We start from the raw sequence: 20931 nt of genomic DNA, 5'->3' as shown, positions 1-20931 counted from the left end.
CCCTCTTTCAAGCAAATAGAGCAGCATCCCCCTGGGGCACTTGGAGTGGCCAAGCCATGCACTATCCTCACCCTGCTGCCCACACCATCTTGCTGACGGTACCAGCGAAACCATGGGTGTTTGTACTGGTCAAAACTCAGGCCTTCAGGTGGCCTCTAGGCTTGGACGCCACCTTATCTGCCCAAGAGGGTCAGGGTTAGGACCTGCACTGTGTTTGCTGCTGACATCCAGCTATAGGACAGGACACTGGGGTAGGGTCTCTGTTCAATGATCAGCTGTGCGACCTTGGGCCAGCCACTTCTCGGAGGGCCTCAGTTATCCCATCTGTGACGTAAAGAATCTCTAGGGGACCCTTCTAGATGGATGGATGATAGCCAAGCTGGCTTCTGGGGTAACATCTCCCACCCCAACTGACCCTGGGTGGGGAGGAAGCCATGCCTTCACAGAGCTGGCTTCTTTCCCATGCCGCAGGCTAACTGATGTAGCAAGAGTGCATGGCATTGTGCTGAGAGAACAACCAGACCCTGGGCCCAGAGAGGGGGCAGGTGTGGGCCCTGCTTCCCCACAGTCAGTTTAGAATCTGTCTGCAAAGCCAGTTTACCATCCGTGGGCAGGGAACCTGGGAGGGGTGATAGGCCTGGGGCGTGCCCACCGCCCAAGTCATCCTCGGCCCTGTGTTCTCCGTGGCATTCTGGGAATAGACATCAGGCCCAGGGAATCCAGCCAGAGCCCCTTCCACTCTGCCAGGAAGCTCGTAGGCGCCAGTCCGATAATAACTCCCTCTAGAAACAGGCTTGAAGGAGGGGTTTCTCAGCGTTTCCTTGGAAGGTTTATTTATTTATTTTCTTCATTTATTTATTGAAAAGGCAGCAAGATACAGGGAAAGAGTTCTGGGTATTTTGATAGCCTAGGAGTTCTCATTCCGATTTCACTGTTTCTAGACGTGTGACCTTGAGAAAGCCACTTTTCCTCATCTGTGAAACCAGAAAACGTTGTCTGACTTGTTTCATTCATAAGGGTGTGAGGTTCCACTGAGGACGAGGATGTGAATGTGCCTTGAACACAGGCTCTGTAAATGAGTGACGTGTTCTTTCTTCCAATAAATTGTCAGAACCACAGGAATCTTGGGAAACCAATCAGATTTCTGATGACACAGTGGCTGGTAGAGGCATCAAGTTGTTGACGATCGAGAATGATAATGAGTAGATGTGCGATGTCACTTTAAGCTACCAAGACTGAGGACTTAGGCTCAAATCAGGTCCAAGTCGTCATGTTAACGTTTATTTTCTGTGACCTTGGGCAAGTTTCTTACTAAGTTCCAGTTTCTTCATCTATAAAATGGGAATAATCATTCCTTATGGGGATGTCAGGAGGTTTAAATGAGATCACACATGAAGAGTTACATTTAAAGCTGTATAGGGAAATGGACAGTTTTTCTTGGAAACAGGTGAAAATGAAAGAGATCATGAAAAATGTATGTTATGTAATGAAATTGCTGAAAGAGTACGTGAGGAAAGATAATGAATGCAACGTAAGGTATAGAGCATGTAATGTAATGAGAGGTAATGAAAATGAGTGTAAGTGAAAGAGATGCAGAGGGTTCTTCAAGAAGACTGAAAAGGAAACAGTGGGACAGAAAACACTATCTTTTGGATGTGAATTCTGACAACTTGAAAGGAGACCCGACAGCCCCTCCCTTCCAGGCAGACAGCAGACCAGGCATTCCTGGAGCCCCGCCGGCTGCTCCCCGCAACGTGGAAGTGTGTCCCAGCAGCGCTTCTCGTAAGTGCAGAAGCCATCTGCATTCAATTCTAAAAGCAGCCTCCCCCTTCCACAAAAAGCCACGTGTGGGTTTCAGGCTCTCCCCGAGCTCAGCCCAGCCGGTGGAGCAGACCCAGGGCTTGGGGCCTGAGTTTGGGGTACACTTTGCTCTTTGTCGCAGCCTGGATCCTCCAGGAGGTGGTCGGGGACACCACATCTCTGTTCCCCTGTGTCATCTCTGATGATGCCTCTCCCCTTTTACTCCGAGAAAATAACCAGTTCTGGGGAAGCATTGATCCTGTCATCTTCAGAGAACTTGACTAATCTTATACCGTTTGGGACCCGCTCAGACTTTTGCCCCGAAGGCCTCCTTGTCAAATTGGTGTATGGGGTTGGTCACTTCCTCCTGGAAATGAGTGTTGGAGATGGCGTCTGCCCAAGGGCAAGGCCTCTGGGGCAGGTTGGATGAAGCCTGGCTGAGACATGAATAGGAAGTTTCAGAGAGTAAGAGGAATCCCTCTCAAGGAACTGAGGCCAGTTTGGATGGAAGAGAGGAAGCATGGAGTAGTTCAAGGGAGAGAGTGGAGTCCAAGCACGTGAGCTCTTGCAGCAGGCTTCCCTTATGTGGAAGGAGTAGGAGTTTGTGCCGGGTCTCCTCCTCTTTTGAGCTGCTTTCTGACCACCCAGCACGGCCAGGGCCATGGGGTAAACTGAGAGAGTTCTTCCAAACAGCAGTGAGACACTGCCAGGCTTCTTGGGAATTTGGAATGAAGTCTCCAAGAGATGGCCCCGTTTGTCCCTACACTGAGAAACCTCCTTCGAGGGCTTTTCTAAGCTGAAGGATGGGTGATTCTGCATTTCTATGAGCTAATGGAACTTCCTCTTAGTAAGGAGATGGGGAGTGGGCATTCTACTGAACTCTGTTTTCCCGAGTTTGTAAACAGCTATAGTCAAAGAGTCTGCCTCGTCTTTCCCCAAAGATCTCTATCCCTCCCCACCCCACTCCCAATGCACACACGGTCACAGGACACACACCACCCCTGAGACGGTCCCACCCACTGCACTGAATGGAGCCCACAGGGCAGTGCAGGTGGAGGGTCGCTGAGTCCCGCCCACGAACGGCAAAGAAGGGGGTCTTGCTGTGCCCACCTGGGACAGCACACTGGTAACCACGTGAGGTAGTTCTAGCAGTTAAGGCTGATTTTATCAAACCCCAGTCTAGAGGACACTAGGTACTAGAAGGCATGACTCATCTATTTCCTGTAGTGCTCATGGGTTTGGGGGTTTCTTTTAAAGCAAATCCACAATTAAAAATTTGTTATTAATCATTTATGATCACTTTTGTTGATGAGCCACCACACCTCAATATCAGCTTGATCTTAACTTCATTTTCACTCCCGTAAACATTCAAAAAGCGTGCTGGGGCCCAGTAAACACCGACAAGGGTTGGGTGAGGTGAAATTTGTGTTTTAGAAAGATAACCCTGGTCAGTACACAACAGGGTCAATACACCCTGGCATGAGTCAGAAGGAACCAGGCAGAATGCAGGGTGAACTGTTGGAGGCATTCCTTGTCGGCATTTCATTTCTTCAAGAAACACATTATTAAGCGTGTACTATGTGCCCAACATGGCACTCGGCCCTGGGTCCAGAGTGGTGAACAAAAGATGTGCAGCTTCATGGAGGGCACCTCTGCTTATGAAGATAATCACCAAGCTACTCAACAGACTAACACACACATTACTATAATCAGTGATAAGTGCCATCATGGAAACGAATGTCCACACACGAGAAGGAGGCAAGCAGCAGAGAAACCGAACAGGAGGTCGTATTAGTCGGCTCAGGCTGCTAAAACAAAATACCGTGCTCCAACAACACCACAGTTATTTCTCACTGTTCTGGAGGCCAGGATGTCCAAGACCAAGGTGTTGGCAGGTTCATTTCTTGGTGAGGGCTCTCTTCCTGACTTGCAGATGAGGCTAAAGATTCATGATGGCCCCTTCTCCTTCTCCTTCCATAGTGGGATGGGATGGGGGTAGGGGTGGTAGAGAGCTCTGGTTTCTCTCCCTCTTCTTGTAAGGATACTTTTTCCACTGTGAGGGATCCTCTCTCACAATCTCATCTAACCCTAATCACAAAGGCCCCACCTCCTAATACCAGCACATTAGGGGTTAGGGCTTCAACATATGAATGGGGGGACCACAAACATTCGGTCCACGACAGAGGCTTAAACAAGAATCCAATTAAATGAGCAGGGACAGTGGGAAGAGAGGAAGTGACAGATTCAAAAGACAATTTGAAGGGAGAATTGGCAAGACTTGATGACAACCTGGAGTGAGAGAAACAGGAATCAGAGGTACTAATCATACTTCAATGTGGATGATGAGAAAAGTGAAATATGGCCGTGGAAGGGAGACATGGGCGTGGGGGAGAAGGGGAGATGCTGAGTTCTGGAGTTGATATGACAGGTCAGCCAAGGAGGCGATCCTCCAGCAGTTGGCAAGGCAGGCCTGGCACTGGGTGAGGGCTCAGAGCTGAGGATTCGGATATGAAAGCGTTTGTGCTATGACCCACTTAGGTCAAGTTCTCATTCAAAGGTATGGAGAAGACCACCAAGCTCCTCTGCAGCCAATATACAGTTAAAATACTCACCTCATGATCGCCCAACTAGAGGAAAAGCAGGCTGCCATTCCTCTGCTCTTAGCCATGCCTATGCTGGGCACCTGTCTTGCAGACCCCACCGTCATTGGTACCATGTTGTTCCTTGGACAATCACAGCCCATCACAAGGGTGAAGCTGAGGGTTTTTAGTAAATCAGCTGATCTGTAGGGCTGGTTACCTCTGGAGTAGGCACAGGGAGGGGTGCTGGTGAAGATTGGTACATGACGAGCAAAGGTCTGGGTGTGGGTGCCACACCTGTATACCTCTACCTGCACAAGGAAGGAGGGGCTGGTGGAGGTTAAGTCCTCATGATGGCCCTGGAGAGGACAGAAACATTCTTCAGGATCCTGCTACCTAGTCATGCAAATCCTAGGCACCCCTCTACCTATCCCCCAGGGCACTCAAATCACCTGGGGGTACTTGTCTTCCTAAGCTTTTCCTCAAGGCCCAGAATTTCTAAGGCTAGTTCCCAGGGACCTGCTTAATAAACAAGTTCCAGGTGATCAAGTTGCAGGTGATTCCCATATACATTAAAGTCTGAGAGTCACTGCTTTCCAGAATAACTTGATGATTTGCTGCTTGTTCTATTAAACTCAACCCTTCTCTCCTCACTGCTCCTAGATGGTACCACCCAGTCCATACCTTTAAATGCCATCTGGATGCTGGTGACTTCCAAATGCCCAAGCAGGACTTCTCCCTAACTCTGCTGCCTCCTGAGCAGCTCCATTTAGATGTCTAGCATGCCTCTCAAAAATATGTCTGCAGCAGAACTCTTGACTCCCTCACACACTCACTCCTCCCCCAGTCTTCCCCTCCTGAGTAAATGGCACCATCATTTACCCAGTTGTTCATAACAAAAAACCAGGAGTCATCCCTTCACAACCCACATCTGATCTGTCAGGTAGGTCCTATCAGCTCCACCTTCCAAATAGATGGTGAACCAACAACTTGTCACCACCCCCACATGACCATCCTGGTCAAATCCATTATCATGTCTCACCTGGACCGCTGTTCATCCCCTTCCTGCCCCTCCATTTCCAGTCCGGCTCCGTTAGTGTAATCCAGCATGATCTGTACAGTATACTTACTCCAGTGCAGTAGCCAACGTGATCTTTATAACATATGACTCAGGTCATGTTATTCCCCTGCTGGAAGCCCTCTCCTTTGCTCTTGGTCCAAATGGGTGGTAAAATCCAGATGAGCTGGTATCTGCCCACTCTCTCGACACACCTGCTGCAGCCTCCCCCTGCCCACTCTGCTTCAAGCTAATTTCCATCTCAGGTCATTTGCCCTTGTTCCTCCCAGGTCTTATCCTGCATTCCCTCCTCATTTAATTCACGTGTCTCCTCAAATGGAGACTCTTTGAAGAAGTCTCTCCTCACCACCCTCCCCAAGTATCCGCCCCATCTCTACTTCATCCCTCTATCCCCAGCTTATTTCCTTCAGAGCACTTATCATTATCTGAAGTGACATGATCGATTTATGTGTTTATTTGCTCATGGTCTGTCTCTCCCAATAAAATATAAGATCTGTAAAGACAGGGACTTTATCTCTTTTGTTCACTCCTACATTCCCCAACTTCAGTTTGTATTTGTTGAAGGAATGAATGAGCAAGTAAATAAATGAACACAGACTTACAATATAAGGCTGTAAGTGCTGTCTTAGCCTAGACTGCCCCATCCAGAAGCAGAGCCTGATTCAAGGAATTGTGGGCAGGTGGTTTATTTAGAAGGCAATCAGAGGGAACAAGGGTGAGGCAACAGGAGAAGGAAAAGCCAAAACAAGAATATGTTATCAGGCTGGTCATGCTGGGAGCAACTGGACCCTGATCCCACTGGAATGTTTCTTGGAGCATATAGAGGCCTCTTCCAACTGTCCCCTGAGCACTGACAGTAGAAGTCCTAATCCATCAACTCCTGAACTTCACTGGCTGAGGCTTGCCCCAGAGATGTTGACTCATCTGTACTCTCGGGCTGCTGGTGAACAGGGCTGCATGGGCTCCCCCAGAACAGAAGGAGCCAGGGCAGAGAGCAAGTGATGTGCAGTGGGCACTGCAGAAGAGACTGGTTAGCACAAAGTCAGTCAGAGCCCACTCAGAACTGGCCAGAATCAGGGGTGGGGCCAAGAGGACGTAAGGGATCATAAGAAGCATCAGCTGAACGTGCTGTGATGGAGATGTGCACAGCGGTCCATAGGAGGGGCATTTGGTCCAGCTAGAGTGTTCAATGCACATTTGTTGGACTAAATTGAAAGGAGTAAAATACACGATTTATTAGATTATGCTAAGTGAGACTTGGGAGACTTCCAAAGCTTGAGATATTGTAAGATCTGAGCCCACAGTTCAAACCTGGGGCAAAGAAACCACACATCTAGTAGAACCAGCACTGTGCGGCATGATACAATGAGTGAAGAAAGCAAAACTTCCTCACATGGAGGAAGTGCCCATCAGTCCACCCAGGCTGAAAGGACCAATCCATGGACAAGCTTCCAAGCCAAGGTGGCTGGTCTGGAGATGCCCCAAGGGCAAAAGGGAAGAGGCAACAGACCCAGGGTGTGGAAAGAATGCCCAGGAGTGGAATGGAACTCAGGAGACCTGAGTTCTCCCGTCACCCAGCTCTGTCTTGTCATGTCAACTCTGGGCCTCAGTCTTCTCATCTGCCAAATGGAGACAGTAATCTTCAATCCGACTCCTCTCATGAATGCATTGGGCATACTGCTGTCATTGAACATACAACATTCCATGCTCATTTCACTGTGAGCTCTTGGAGAGCAGAGACTCCTCTTGATGTCTCTCTGTATCCTTCACACCCAGCCAATGGCTAATATATAGCATAGGTGCTCAGTACATTTTTGATGAATAAATGAATGCCTGAAGGAGTGGATTTCCTCACAGAGAAAAGCATGCGAAAGACGTTGAAGTAGTATAATGTCCAAATATGAGATGGCAACGTGGTAATGGTAGCCTGAGGCTGAATGTATACTTGGGAGACATTAGACCGAGCTGAAATGAAAGCTGTCAGGATATAAATTTGATTTTATTTTCGGGCTCGTCATCTTCTCGGCTTCATCATATTATACCATGATTATTCCCTTCTCTGCTGTTTTCACCCTATAGCTCTTAGGTTGTTGGAGGGACTCAGGGCTACAGACTAAACAGGAAGCCTAGAGCAAGGGGATGTGGTGAGGAGGCAAGGCAAGGGACCATGAAAACGTTGAACATGCAGCCATTCACCCCTTCAGCAAACATTCATTGAGCACCTGTCATGGGTGGGCCCTCTGGGAATACAGCTGGTGACAAGACACGATCCGTCTCTTCCTTGGCTCACCTCTGCAGTGGACACACACACACACACACACACACACACACACACTCAGAGGTGTCTCTGCCTACCTCCTCCCCTGCCTCCCTCCCCCAGCACTGCGGAACTGAAGTCACCCACACTCTGAAATAGCCTTGCAGCTGGAAGGGGCCTCAGAATCCTTAAGTCCAGTGACAGCCTTATACAAACGAGGCACCTGGGACCCACCAGCTCCTGGGGCTAGACCTGAAGATGCGGCTTCTTACATTTTCCACCCCTCTGCCTCTCTACGGCTCCCTGCTTGTGTATGAGAAACCTCATCCTAGGCTTTGGGGATGGGGAGACTACCCCCATGTCTCTGCAGGAAAAATCCAAGAGGCAGGGAGTCTACCAGGACCTCTGGCACTTCCCCACCTGTTGTTCTGTTGCCCTGTTGCTGCTCTGGGCAGACAGAACATTTTCACTTCTGGTCCCCAAGTGTGAGAATTCACCAGGCCACTGGCTTCCTGTTTTGTACCAGATCTGCTTAAATATCACTGTTTCTAGATGGTTTTTGATCACTAAGCACTTTAAAAAAGTAATGATAGACTCATCTACTCCCACTTTGAGGTTCTCAGAACGCTGGGCCAGAGAGAGGGACACCATAGACACTGGGCCCTCCATCCGTGGTCAGTGGCATGGAGCAAGGTCATTACAGCTGAAAAGGAAGCTACAGGAGAGTAGAGCTCCCCCCTCACCTGTCCAGCTACTTCATGGGTTTGGCCATTATCTCTCAAATAGAAAAAGTCACTGTGAGCACTTTCTCCAGATCTGTATCAGTTGATGATCAAAGGGTTGAACATGATTGAGGATGGGAAGAGAAAATCGAAAGTTTTGGTTTTCCGAGTACCTGGGATTGGGCCAGGGATGAAGCAACACCCAAGATTCCCTGAAGAGACTGAAGAATCTTTCAACATACAACATAATTTCCTGAGGAGTTCCTGGCTATGGCCAGAGCCGTGCCAGGTACCATAAAGAACTCAGAAAAAGTATAAGATCTGAATTTTGCCGCAAAAAGTACCCATCAAATAGGAGAAAGCGAGGTTAATCTCAAGAGAGATTGGATTCCTGCAGAGTGCTTGGCACCGTTCCTGGCCTATCAGAGAAACTTCATGAATGAATAAATACAAGGGAATGATTGATAATTAAGTTATGGTAGCCAGAGAGTATTTGTAATTAAAACTCAGAAGACAAGAAGATCCATAGATGTTGAAGAAGTTTCTCTGGAGAAGTGAAAATTGAGATGACCTAAAGAATGCGCAGAATTTGATGATTTGGAGGTGAAAGGGGATATAAAAAATAAAAGAAAGAATGAGGAATGGGTCAGTGGGAAGCTCAGGGCTGAGGACAAGGCCTGAAGAGGCCAGGCTTCTGAGAAGCCCTTCTCACCACACCAGGGGACCTGGAAAAGAGATTAGAGACCAGAGCGAGGGGGCCAGGGAGCTCAGGGAGCTGCTAGCTTGGGCAGAGGCTAAAAGTGAGGAAGAGTTATAAAGACAACACATTCTTGCCTGGCCTTAAGCAAATCATTTCACCAGACCCTGAGCCTCTGTTCCCTCACCTGTGAGGCTGGGAGGATGAAGTGACACAGTGCATTTGAAGTCCCTGCTTTGCACAGATCTTTGTTCAGCAAACGTTAGCGTTTTACCTTCCTGCTCAAGAAGGGCTCGGTCGGGAACGGTCCAGTCTCGTGAGCTGGTCAGACTTAGCCAAGGTCAAAGAAAGACTGAGTAATATTTAGGATCCTAAACCATCAGGGTCTAAGGGAACTGCAGCCATCACCTTTCAGCTGCCGCCTCCTGAGTTAGAGAGTTATAACTACACTTTATATTAGACTTGCCTCTTTTGTGTATTGAATGCCTACCAAGTGACAGGTGCTGTGCTAAACACAGAGAGTACAGAGATGAGAAGGTGAGACTCTTTTTCTCCTTCAAGTAAAAGAGAGGAACCTTGGAGAAGTAGTCCAGTCCTCGATTGCCAGATGCTGAAATTGAAGCCCAGGGTGGTGAAGTGACAGCCCATGGCCACACAGCATGGCAGGACAGGTCAAGACCAGACCCTGTTGTACAGTGTTCAACCCTCCTCCCACCAGCCCTGAGATCAGGCTGCATCTGTGAGGCCTCAGATTCTACTCAGGCTCCAATGCAGTCAGTGGCTGGCTGTGCAGCCTTAGGCAAAGCATACACCTCTCTGAGCCTCAGCCTCTCCATATGTAAAATGGGACCAGTAATCATCTCCATGTCACAAGGTTGCTACAAGGTTCAAGACACAGTAACATGCATGGAAATGCGTTGTACTCTGCAGACTGTGTATTGTATCAGCAGTTTCTGCTTTTCCTCACGTCACCTTGGCATCTTTCTCTAGGACAAGGCAGCCTTCTGTGGCCACAGAAACTGGGTGTTTCTCTCCACTCAGCAGGCATTTATTAAGCACCGCCCATGGACTCCACTTTTAGCAGTTACTAAAAACCTGTGGGACGTAACCCTGCCTGATCGGGTGGCATCAAGTCTAGAGTCCTGAGGGAAGCCACAGGCAAGATGAGACTTAAGCCAACCATGGAGACTAGATGTGGCTGGGGGTGGGAGTGGGGAAGAGAAGGCATTCTAGACAAAGGCAGCCCTGGCAAAGACACCAAAGAGGAACCTGGTGGCAGTGAACATGGGAAGGGCCACGGAACTGCTGACACTCGTGACTGCTTCCTGCCTCCTGGGGCCAGTGAGATGAAGAATAGTTAAGGGGAGAAGGAGGGCCTGGGGGAGGGGGGGTCGGTGCTGGCACGGCCATGGGTCTGGGTGCCCAGCCAATGCCCAGACCAACCAGACTTGAAGCCAGATTTCTCGGCATCTTCTCCCTTATCGTTTCTGAATCAGCTGGAATCTGCCCCCAACGGAAACATGTAGAATCCAGGGTAAAGAAAGCCATGCTAGCCGGTCAGACTACGGAAGTCAGGAAAACGAGGGGGAGGCAGAGAGGACAGGGAACGCGTCAGAGGACCCAAAAAGAGGAAGTGGCCCAGTCTCAGTTCTGCTCCCAACTGAGGAGCAGAATGGAGGAAATACCCTCCATTCTCCCAGCCCTCAGCAGCTGTCTCTGTCTCCTAACCTGAAGCCACCAAACCGGGGGCCAAGACCCCCTGGGCTCTGGGCCCCATCCTTTCTGTTTTTCCCAAGGCCGCTGAGTTCTGAGCACTTTCAGGGGCCTAGGACAGTCCTGCCGGGGCTGCAGACCCAGGATCCACACTGAGCAGGGCATAGCTGAGAGTTTATTGAGGCTGGACACCCCCTGGGTTAAGCAATGGGGCTCAGCCCTCAGAACTGAAATGCAAGGAAGAAGGACACCAAAGTCAGCCCTTCCCCCGCAATAGGTCTTCACGGAAGGGAGGGATCTAAAGTCACTGGGGGGCTCTTCCCCAGCCCCACCTACTCAGGAACAGAGGAGTTAGGGCCCAGCTGAAGACCTCCAAATCCGGAGATTTGGTTTATTAAGCTGGAGCCTGGCTACATTGAGAGAATGGCCCCCAGACCCTGGAGGGAAGTAAGGGGATAGCAGCTATAAGTCCCCTCTCCTCCCTCCCTCCCTCCCTCCCTCCCTCCCTCCCTTCCTTCCTTCCTTCCTTCCTTCCTTCTTTCCTCCCTCCCTCCCTCCCTCCCTCCTTCCCTTCCTTCCTTCCTTCCTTCCTCGGCAATCTGCTAGAACCCAAAGTAAGAAAGAAACCAGGCCTCAGGAAAGAGAGGATAGGAGGACAAATACCATGACTTCTCCCCTCGCCTATCATGGTCCTGGGCTTCTGCATCTTGTCCAGCTTGTTGCTGGGACATGGGCAGGGAGACCGGTGGCTGGTAGTTCTAACTGCAGTTTCAGCAGTGGCAGGGCCCCCTCAGGCCCTGCTCCATCCACAGCTGCCCCAGGAACTCAATCTCTCTGGACTGAACAACTCTGCATTAAGTACCTACTAAGCTGACATCCCAGTTCAGGCCCCACCTCGGGTCCAGTAGGGCACAGACCGGAGGAAGGAGTGATGACACACGAACAAACTGTTCTCCTGTCACAAAGCTATACTTGGTTCTTGATTTCCCGTGTGCATTATCTGTTTTTCTCAGGCTAACCTTGGTTCCTCTTCCCCACTCTCACCACTTCTGGTCCACTTCCCACATCACAAGGCGGGCCTTGCATGGGAAATGGAGAACATGGGAGATTGAGCTTGCCACACCATGCCTACCCCATCACAGGAAGCTAAAAACAAGAGTGTGTTTCTAGACCGTTCTCAGCACTGCCCTCAAAATTGTTTGGGAGGCACCAAGGCTGGTCAGAAGCAGGGAAAACAGGCCCCGGTGGTGGACATGTGTGTGGGAGGGCATGAGGGGCTGGGGGGAGGGGTTGGGGGGCTTGCTGAAAGTGCCAGAACCAAGTTCGAGTCAAGGCCTAAGCTCAGCCTTCAGCCCTCAGGGGAACTTGGCTTCTGGTAGGAAGGTTGAAAGTGGAATCACCCTCCCTCCCACATGACTTTGCCTATGGAGGATGTGACAGGTTTTCTGGCCTTTGTGTCAGTCCTGCAGGGAAGTGACTGGGGATGCCCCAGGTAGCAGGCCCCACCCACAGCGGCCAGCTGGGCACCTGGAACTCCACCTGCAGGCTCAGAGGCCTCCCGGGAACCAGCCCTTTCTCACTAGGACGCGGCCATCTCTGTTTCTGTGAGAAAGCCATCGTGACTCCACAGACTCTGTCCCCAGAGGCCTGACTCTCCTGGGGGACTCTCATGCCACAGGCTGGTGGTGTCCCCAGAGAAAACTCCTTAATGTTCACAAGAGGGGGCCAGGCCAGGCCTTGAAGACCCAGGGGTGGAGGCAGGGGAGGCTGGGAGGGGCAGGTGCTGAGCCAGGAGCCTCCTCCTACAGAAAGAAAAAAAGGGAAAGTGACAAAGAGATGAGTCTCGGGAAAGATTCCTCTAAACCATCACATCAGGGCAGAGGGAGGAACACACGGAAGAGGTGAGTGTGGAGTCCTGTGGGGAAGAGATGAGAGAGAAACTGAGGGTCTGTGAGGGACTGCTGGAGGGAGGAAATGTTTAGATGGGAGAGAGCAACTGTGCTGTGAAGAGGGATGGGCTTGAAGGCAGGCGAGGAAAGGTGTGACCAAAGGGTCAGCCAGCCAGGAAACAGGGATGGCTCCTGGGCTTAGAAAGTTCGTAAAGTTCAGAAGCTCTACAGCAATGCTTCTTGGAGAGGGTGGCCATCTGGAATCTTCATCTCAGAGCAAAGGGTTGAGATACAAAGCTCTATTCTAGAAATTTCCATCTGATCAGAAATAGAACTTCCCCAGGAAAGAAAGGCAGGACATGGGTCAAGTGGAAAAGGAGCGGCCCAGGGCTAGCAGGAGTTGGGGAGTGGGAGAGAGCACAACCCCAGGCCTTCATTCCTGAGATCATCCCCTACAGCACTCACTCTCCAGGAGGCGGGGGATGAACCAAATCATCTCCGCGTTCCAAGCAGTCCTTGGTGCTAGGCTTGGGGTGCCTGGACCATCTGAGGACCACACTGGGACATCAGACTCACTCAGCTCACCAACCTTCCACTCACCTCTCTGGGGCTCCAGAAAGCTGCTGCTGCCCTCATCAGACCAATCTGTTGGAGAACTTCATGGAGCCACCATCCGGCCACTGATGGTGAAGGGTGGACCCATCTCCAGATCCTTCATGTTCCTGAGAAAGGTGAGCCAATCAAGTTACTGGGGCTGAGAACCAGGCCTCTCCCTGGGACCAGAGCATGGGAAGAACTTCTGGCAGTGACTCACTGACTCACTGGCTTATCTTCCAGAATCAGAGCTACCCCATCTCTCAGGCCAGATGAGAAGCTGCCATGTGACAAAGAGCAGATGAGATGACTTATCACAAGAGGAGTTTCCAAATCCCACATCCTGAATGCCTGATTGTCTTCATTTGACAGCATCTTATGCCTGAACTTAAATTATTTGTAATCAGGCAGGTGCCCACCGCAGACAGTGAAATGCCTGAAGACAGAAGCTATACGCAGTTATCTTTGTACCCTTAGAAACTAACACCACGATACCTGCTACACTAGATCTTTACCGAATACACGATGGGTGAATGAATGGATGGTTGGATGGTGCCTGCCCCAGGGTGAATGCTAAGAGGAGCACTGCCATTTGGATCTTACACGGTCCTGTCCATGTTCAAGTTTTCATTCATGGAACTTTCTAGATGGACCCTGGCTCCTTCCTTTTCTCTTGTTTGTTTAGGGACATGGGGAGGACACAGGGGAGGCGAGCAGTGAATTTGAGTTCCATCTTTGGTTCTTTCTCAAGCATACCTAACCCCCCATGCCCATCCCACCCAGATCTGCCCTGAATCTACTCACCGGATTTGGTACAAGTTGAAGACAAAATTAGGCCCTAGAAAGACAATCGGAAAAGAGAGGGTTAGTACCTATGGGGAGAGCGGCCCATCACTCCTCTGGGAGCATCTAGTTCTCCCTCACCCCTGTCTGGAAGGTGCGGGGTGGCTAGGCAGGGCTGCAGGATGCCATGGGAGGTTCCCAGTCCCTCAGCATCTGCTTCCTGCCCCAGAACCATGGGTACACCCCTTCTTCCCAGACAGAACCACCAGTCTTTGAGGATAGATCCTGCCACTGGGGATCCCTCCATCAAGGGCACTGATTACTCTGGGAAGGAGTCTTGAATCCAGACTCTGTGACTTTAGCCTCACATCCTCATCTATAAAGAAGAGAGACTAAAAATTTCATCTTCGCATGTAATTAAAAAAAAAATCATCCTAGGCACAAGTGCATTGGCACATAGTAGGTGCTCAACAGACATCCACAGAAGCTGTTGAACTTAATCGCAGATCCGGGAGATGTTCTCTGCCTCTCGGCACTGCAGCATGCCCTCCCAGTTCTCCTGGGTCCTATGGGAAGGGCAGATATGGATCAGAGTTGGGAGCAGCCCAGCAAATTCCAGGACACGCCCAGTGAGGCCGAAGCATCAGCAAGCTTAGGAGAGAGTCCCAAGAGAGGGCAGCGCAAGGGAGGCTCTAGGAGCCAGGGTAGGAAACAGCTGGAGCTTGGCCTGTCTAGCACATCACCCTCAGCCTTGTGGCCCGCACAGGCCTGGGAGGTGGACTCCTGTGAGCTCTGAAGGACGAGGAAGCTGACTGCTTGCTGGGGGAGGAGAAGAGCCTCCACTCCCTCAATCAAGGCCCCACCCGCTCCCCCCACACACCTCAAGCGCTCAGCCACCCACCCAAGTCTTCAACCACTGCGGCCACCACAGGAAATATTTTTGCATGACTCTGTGCTGAAGAGTTTGCAGCCCCGCCTGGCCTGGCCAAATGCCACAGGAGAGGAGGGACTGGGCTGCGCTTGGGTGACAGGGTCCAGCGCTCACTCACCCTCCCAGCAGTTCCCACGCTGGTACCACTTGGCCAGGCTGTAGCCCAGGATGGACACAAGCAGCAACGAGAGCCCCAGGCAGAGGAGCAGGCCCGAGGTGCTGATGGAGTCATCCCCTGCAGAGAGACACACATCCTTCACCCAGCTGCCCAGAGCCCTCTCGCGGCCCCGTATGCCAACTGACTGCATCATGTTCCAAATTTCCTCTCCTCCCTCCCCACTGCCAGCAAAATGACTGTCCCCTAAGAATCTGGACCCTGGCCAGCTAGTTCAGCTAAGTCATGCTAAGATGCGAAAGTCTGATAACCTGATTTTTTAGAGTCAGCTTGTTTCTCCAAAGTAGCAGTCCTCTGACAGTAGAGATAATTTGGAGCTGGGAAGCCTTCCTGAAGCTGTAGGCTTTCTACGTGTTGAAAAAGGCACTGCTGTTTGGGGAGAAGCCCAGGACGTCTCTCCTCTGCATGAAGCAGGAAGGGCAGCCTGGAGGGCCCCCGAGAGCAGAGACACACAGATCCTTGATCCTCTCCCCACAAAGCCCTCGTATGTGGTAGCAGGGTGTTAACCCCTGGGCTCTGTTTGCTGCTTATACTTATCACTTCTTCCCTTTTTGTGGTATGAGCTCTTGGTTAAATTTATATTTTATTTGTAAAGGCAAACCAAGAAAAAGAGCGAAAGAGAGGGAGGGAGAGAGAGAGAGAGAGACTAGAAACGTGCTGAAGCGGAAGCAGAGCAGGAAACCAGGTTTGTAGGGAGAAGATGACCATGGGGGCACACGGAGACAACCCACCCCTGCTGGGGCAGGGAAGGAAGAGGCAGGGCAGCCCCACTCCTGCTGGATGAGGGGCCAGGAGTGTGAAAGAATCATCTGATTCCCCATCTCCATGGCTTGGTGCCTTGAAGCTCCAAAGGTGTTGCCAAGAGGCCAGAGGTGCAAGGTTATGCACAGCCTTTGGTACAGCAGGCTTGCATGCGAAGCCAATGCCCATCATTTGCAAAATGTGGCACCCGAGCGAACCCCTGTCCCTCACAAGACTTCAATTTGCTCTTATGAAAAATAAGCATAAGGGAGACGCAAGAGGGAAGACACATGGGAGCATATGTATATGTATAGCTGATTCACTTTGTTATAAAGCAGAAACTAACACACTATTGTAAAGCAATTATACCCCAATAAAGATGTTAAAAAATAAAAAAAAATTTTTAAAAATAAAAAAAAATAAGCATAATAATGACTACACATGGAGTTGTGGTGATTAGTGGAGATGCCATATATAGAGCGCTGGGGAGAGGACCTGGCATACAGGAAGTGTTCAGTAGATGTTAATTACATCATTACTGTTGTTGTCACTATTATCACCAAGTAGTGAATTGTATTCTTAAATATTTCACAATTTCCCCCACCCTAGCCTTTCCCTCTCCCATGCCCCTGATCCTTCTTCCCATTAAAGCAGCCAGGTTATTCTCTGAGAGAGTATGACAGCCAAATGCAGGGAGAAAGGGTCTCTCCTCCTACTTTTAGATTCCAAAAGCCCAGACCCTTAGAGAAATGGCAAGGATTTGCAACACAGACAAGAGATGAACAGAACCAAGATTACTCTTCTCACTATACTAGGGGAAAATTTCCAGCCTGGGGGAGGGGAAGGGAGAAAGTGAGGTAAGAGAGATGGGAAAAAAGCACTGGAAAACATTGAAAAGATGTCAATGGGCCACAGAGAAAAAGTCCTTACTCCCCAATCGAAGTGGAGCCCCGGGGAGGCAACAGAATTCCCAGGTAGAGTTGTGGGATCCGAGAGCTGGACTGAGCCCCAGAACGACAGCAGGAGCCCAGTAAGGGAGTCCTTCAAGATGGTGGAGGAGTAAGACATGGAGATCACCTTACTCCCCATAAATACACCAGGAATACATCTACACGTGGAACAACTCCTACAGAGCACCTACTGAACGCTGGCAGAAGACCTCAGACCTCCCAAAAGGCAAGAAACTCCCCATGTACCTGGGTAGGGCAAAAGAAAAAAGGAAAAACAGAGACAAAAGAATAGGGACGGGACCTGCACCTCTGGGAGGGAGCTGTGAAGGAGGAAAGGTTTCCACACACTAGGAAGCCCCTTCACTGGTAGAGAAGGGGGGAGGGTGCTTCAGAGCACAGAGGACAGCGCAGCAACAGGGGTGCAGAGGGCAAAGTGGAGAGATGCCCGCACAGAGGATCGGTGCCGACCTGCACTCACCAGCCCGAGAGGCTTGTCTGCTCACCCGCCGGGACGGGCGGGGGCTGGGAGCTGAGGCTCGGGCTTCGGAGGTCAGACCCCAGAGAGAGGACTGGGGGTGGCTGAGTGAACACAGCCTGAAAGGGGCTAGTGCGCCACAGTTAGCCGGAGGGAGTCCGGGAAAAAGTCTGCACCTGCCTAAGAGGCAAGAGACCATTGTTTCGGGGTGCACGAGGAGAGGGGATTCAGAGGACCGCCTAAATGAGCTCTGGAGACGGGTATGAGACGCTAAGGCTGCTGCTGCCGCCACCAAGAAGCCTGTGTGCGAGCACAGGTAACTATCCCCACGTCCCCCCCCCGGAGCCTGTGCAGCCCGCCACTGCCAGGGTCCCGGGATCCAGGGACAACTTCCCCGGGAGAACGGACGGCGCCTCAGGCTGGTGCAACGTCCCGCCGGCCTCTGCCGCTGCAGGCCCGCCCTGCATCCGTACCCCTCCCTCCCCCTGCCTGAGTGAGCCAGAGCCCCTGAATCAGCTGCTCCTTTAATCCCGTCGTGTCTGGGCGGGAACAGGCGCCCTCAGGCGACCTACATGCAGAGGTGGGTCCAAATCCAAAGCTGAACCCCAGGAGCTGTGCAAACAAAGAAGAGAAAGGGAAATCTCTCCCAGCAGCCTCAGGAGCAGCAGATTAAATCTCCACGATCAACTTGATGTACCCTGCATCTGTGGGATACCTGAATACACAACGTATCATCCCAAAACTGAGGCGGTGGACTTTGGGAGCAACTCTAGATTTGGGGTTTGCCTTCTGCATCTAATCTGTTTCTGGTTTTATGTTCATCTTAGTTTAGTATTTAGAGTTTATTATCATTGGTGGATTTGTTTATTGATTTGGTTGCTCTCTTCCTTTTTATATATATATATATTTTTTTTCGTTTTTCTCTTTTTGTGAGTGTGTATGCCTCTTTGTGTGATTTCATATGCATAGCTTTGCTTTCACAATTTGTCCAAGGGTTCTGTCTGTCCTTTTTTTTTTTAGTACAGTATTTAGCGCATGTTATCATTGGTAGATTTGTTTATTGGTTTGGTTGCTCTCTTCTTTCTTTCTTTTTATATAACTTTTTAATCTTTATTTTTAATAATTTTTTAAAATTTTATTATTATTTTCTTTCTTTCTTTTTTTTCCTCCCTTTTCATCTGAGCTGTGTGGCTGACAGGGTCTTGGTGCTCTGGCCGGGTGTGAGGCCTGTGGCTCTGAGGTGGGAGAGCTGAGTTCAGGACATTGGTGCACCAGAGACCTGCCGGCTCCACGTAATATCAAACGGTGAATGCTCTCCAAGAGATCTCCATCTCAATACTAAGACTCAACAACCAACAAGCTACAATGCTGGATACCCTATGCCAAACAACTAGCAAGACAGGAACACAATCCCACCCATTAGCAGAGAGGCTGCCTAAAATCATAATAAGGTCACAGACACCCCAAAACACACTACTGGACGCAGTCCTGCCCGACAGAAAGACAAGATCCAGCCTCATCCACCAGAACACAGGCACCAGCCCCCCCCACCACCACCACCAGGAAGCCTACACAACCCACTGAACCAAGGGTCAGACACCAAAAACAACAGAAAATACAAACCTGCAGCCTTACCCCAAACACAGTAAGTTAAGCAAAATGAGAAGACAGAGAAACACACAGCAGATGAAGGATCAAGGTAAAAACCCACCACACCAAACAAATGAAGAGGAAATAGGCAGTGTACCTGAAAAAGAATTCAGAGTAATGATAGTAAAATGATCCAAAATCTTGGAAATAGAATGGAGAAAATGCAAGAAATGTTTAACAAGGACCTAGAAGAACTAAAGAGCAAACAAACAATGCTGAACAAAACAATAAATGAAATTATAAATTCTCTAGAAGGAATCATAGCAGAATAACTGAGGCAGAAGAACGGATAAGTGACCTGGAAGATAAAATAGTGGAAATAACTACCACAGAGCAGAATAAAGAAAAAAGAATGAAAAGAATTGAGGACAGTCTCAGAGAGCTCTGGGACAACATTAAACGCACCAACATTCAAATTATAGGGGTCCCAGAAGAAAAAAAGAAAAAGAAAGGGACTGAGAAAATATTTGAAGAGATTGTAGTTGAAAAGCAAATATTTTCTCCATTCTGAAGGTTGTCTTTTCATCTTGTTTATGGTTTCCTTTACTGTGCAAAAGCTTTTAAGCTTCATTAGGTCCCATTTGTTTATTTTTGTTCTTATTTCATTACTCTAGGAGGTGGATCAAAAAAGATCTTGCTATGATTTATGTCAACTCAAAATAGAATTACCATATGATCCAGCAATCCCACTACTGGGCATATACCCAGAGAAAACCATAATTCAAAAAGACACATGCACCCCAATGTTCACTGCAGCACTATTTACAATAGCCATGTCATGGAAGCAACCTAAGTGTCCATCGACAGATGAATGGATAAAGAAGATGTGGCACATATATACAATGGAGTATTACTCAGCCAAAAAAGGAACGAAACTGAGTTATTTGTAGTGAGGTGGATGGACCTAGAGTCTGTCATACAGAGTGAAATAAGTCAGAAAGAGAAAAACAAATACCGTATGCTAACACATATATATGGAATCTAAAAAAAAAAAAAAATTGTTCTGAAGAGCCTAGGGGCAGGACAAGAATAAAGACGCAGGTGTAGAGAACGAAATTGAGGACACTGGGAGTAGGAAGAGTAAGCTGGGACAAAGTGAGAGAGTGGCATGGACATATATACACTACCAAATGTAAAATAGATCGCTAGTGGGAAGCAGCTGCATAGCACAGGGAGATCAGCTCGGTGCTTTGTGACCACCTAGAGGGGTGGGATAGGGAGGGTGGGAGGGAGGCACAAGAGGGAGGGGATATGGGGATATATGTATACATATAGCTGATTCACTTTGTTATACGGCAGAAACTAACACAATATTTCAAAGCAATTATACTCCAATAAAGATGTTAAAAATAAAATAAAGGAAGTTTACAGGAAGAGAAAGATTAAGGAAGCAAACTGAAGAACACATAATATTTTTAGGGAGATAATATATTCAATAGAAATAGAAAGTGATAGAATAGGTATCATTAAAAACTTAATTACTAACAGAGAAAAAACTTGAGGAAAGCACAGAGGATGGGAAGAAAAATACAAAGAGATTAAAGAAATTGAGGAAAAACTAATACTTATGAAAGACCAAGATAATCCAACTAAGGAAAATTGGCAATCCTGAGGTAGAGAACCCAATAAATTAAATAGAAAATGTTTTCAAATATATAATAAAAGAGAATTTCCCTGAATGGGGGGTGGGGTGGGGTGGGGAATGGCATCTGCCAATTAAGTGTATAGAAAATGTTTTCAAATATATAATAAAAGAGAATTTCCCTGAATGGGGGGTGGGGTGGGGTGGGGAATGGCATCTGCCAATTAAGTGTATACCAGGTTCTAGGAAATATTGATTCAGAATACTGAAGATCAATGTACATTCTAATTAAAGTGTTGTTCCAGTTATTAAGCT

At 49.1% G+C, this 20931-nt stretch overlaps 1 protein-coding gene across 1 annotated transcript; it reads right to left on the bottom strand.

The window, feature by feature from the left end:
* Positions 1 to 13370: 13370 nt before the first annotated feature.
* SMIM35 (small integral membrane protein 35) lies at positions 13371 to 15354 on the bottom strand. Its single transcript, XM_065881668.1, is given in 4 exon segments — positions 13371 to 13411; positions 13414 to 13457; positions 14134 to 14167; positions 15162 to 15354. Coding segments are annotated over 4 exon segments (312 nt in total).
* Positions 15355 to 20931: the final 5577 nt, after the last annotated feature.

The sequence above is a fragment of the Phocoena phocoena genome, chromosome 8 (genome assembly GCF_963924675.1).
Source record: "Phocoena phocoena chromosome 8, mPhoPho1.1, whole genome shotgun sequence".
Taxonomy (NCBI): domain Eukaryota; kingdom Metazoa; phylum Chordata; class Mammalia; order Artiodactyla; family Phocoenidae; genus Phocoena; species Phocoena phocoena.
The sequence above is the reverse complement of the archived record's forward strand: the minus strand, read 5'-3'. Positions and strand labels throughout refer to the sequence as shown.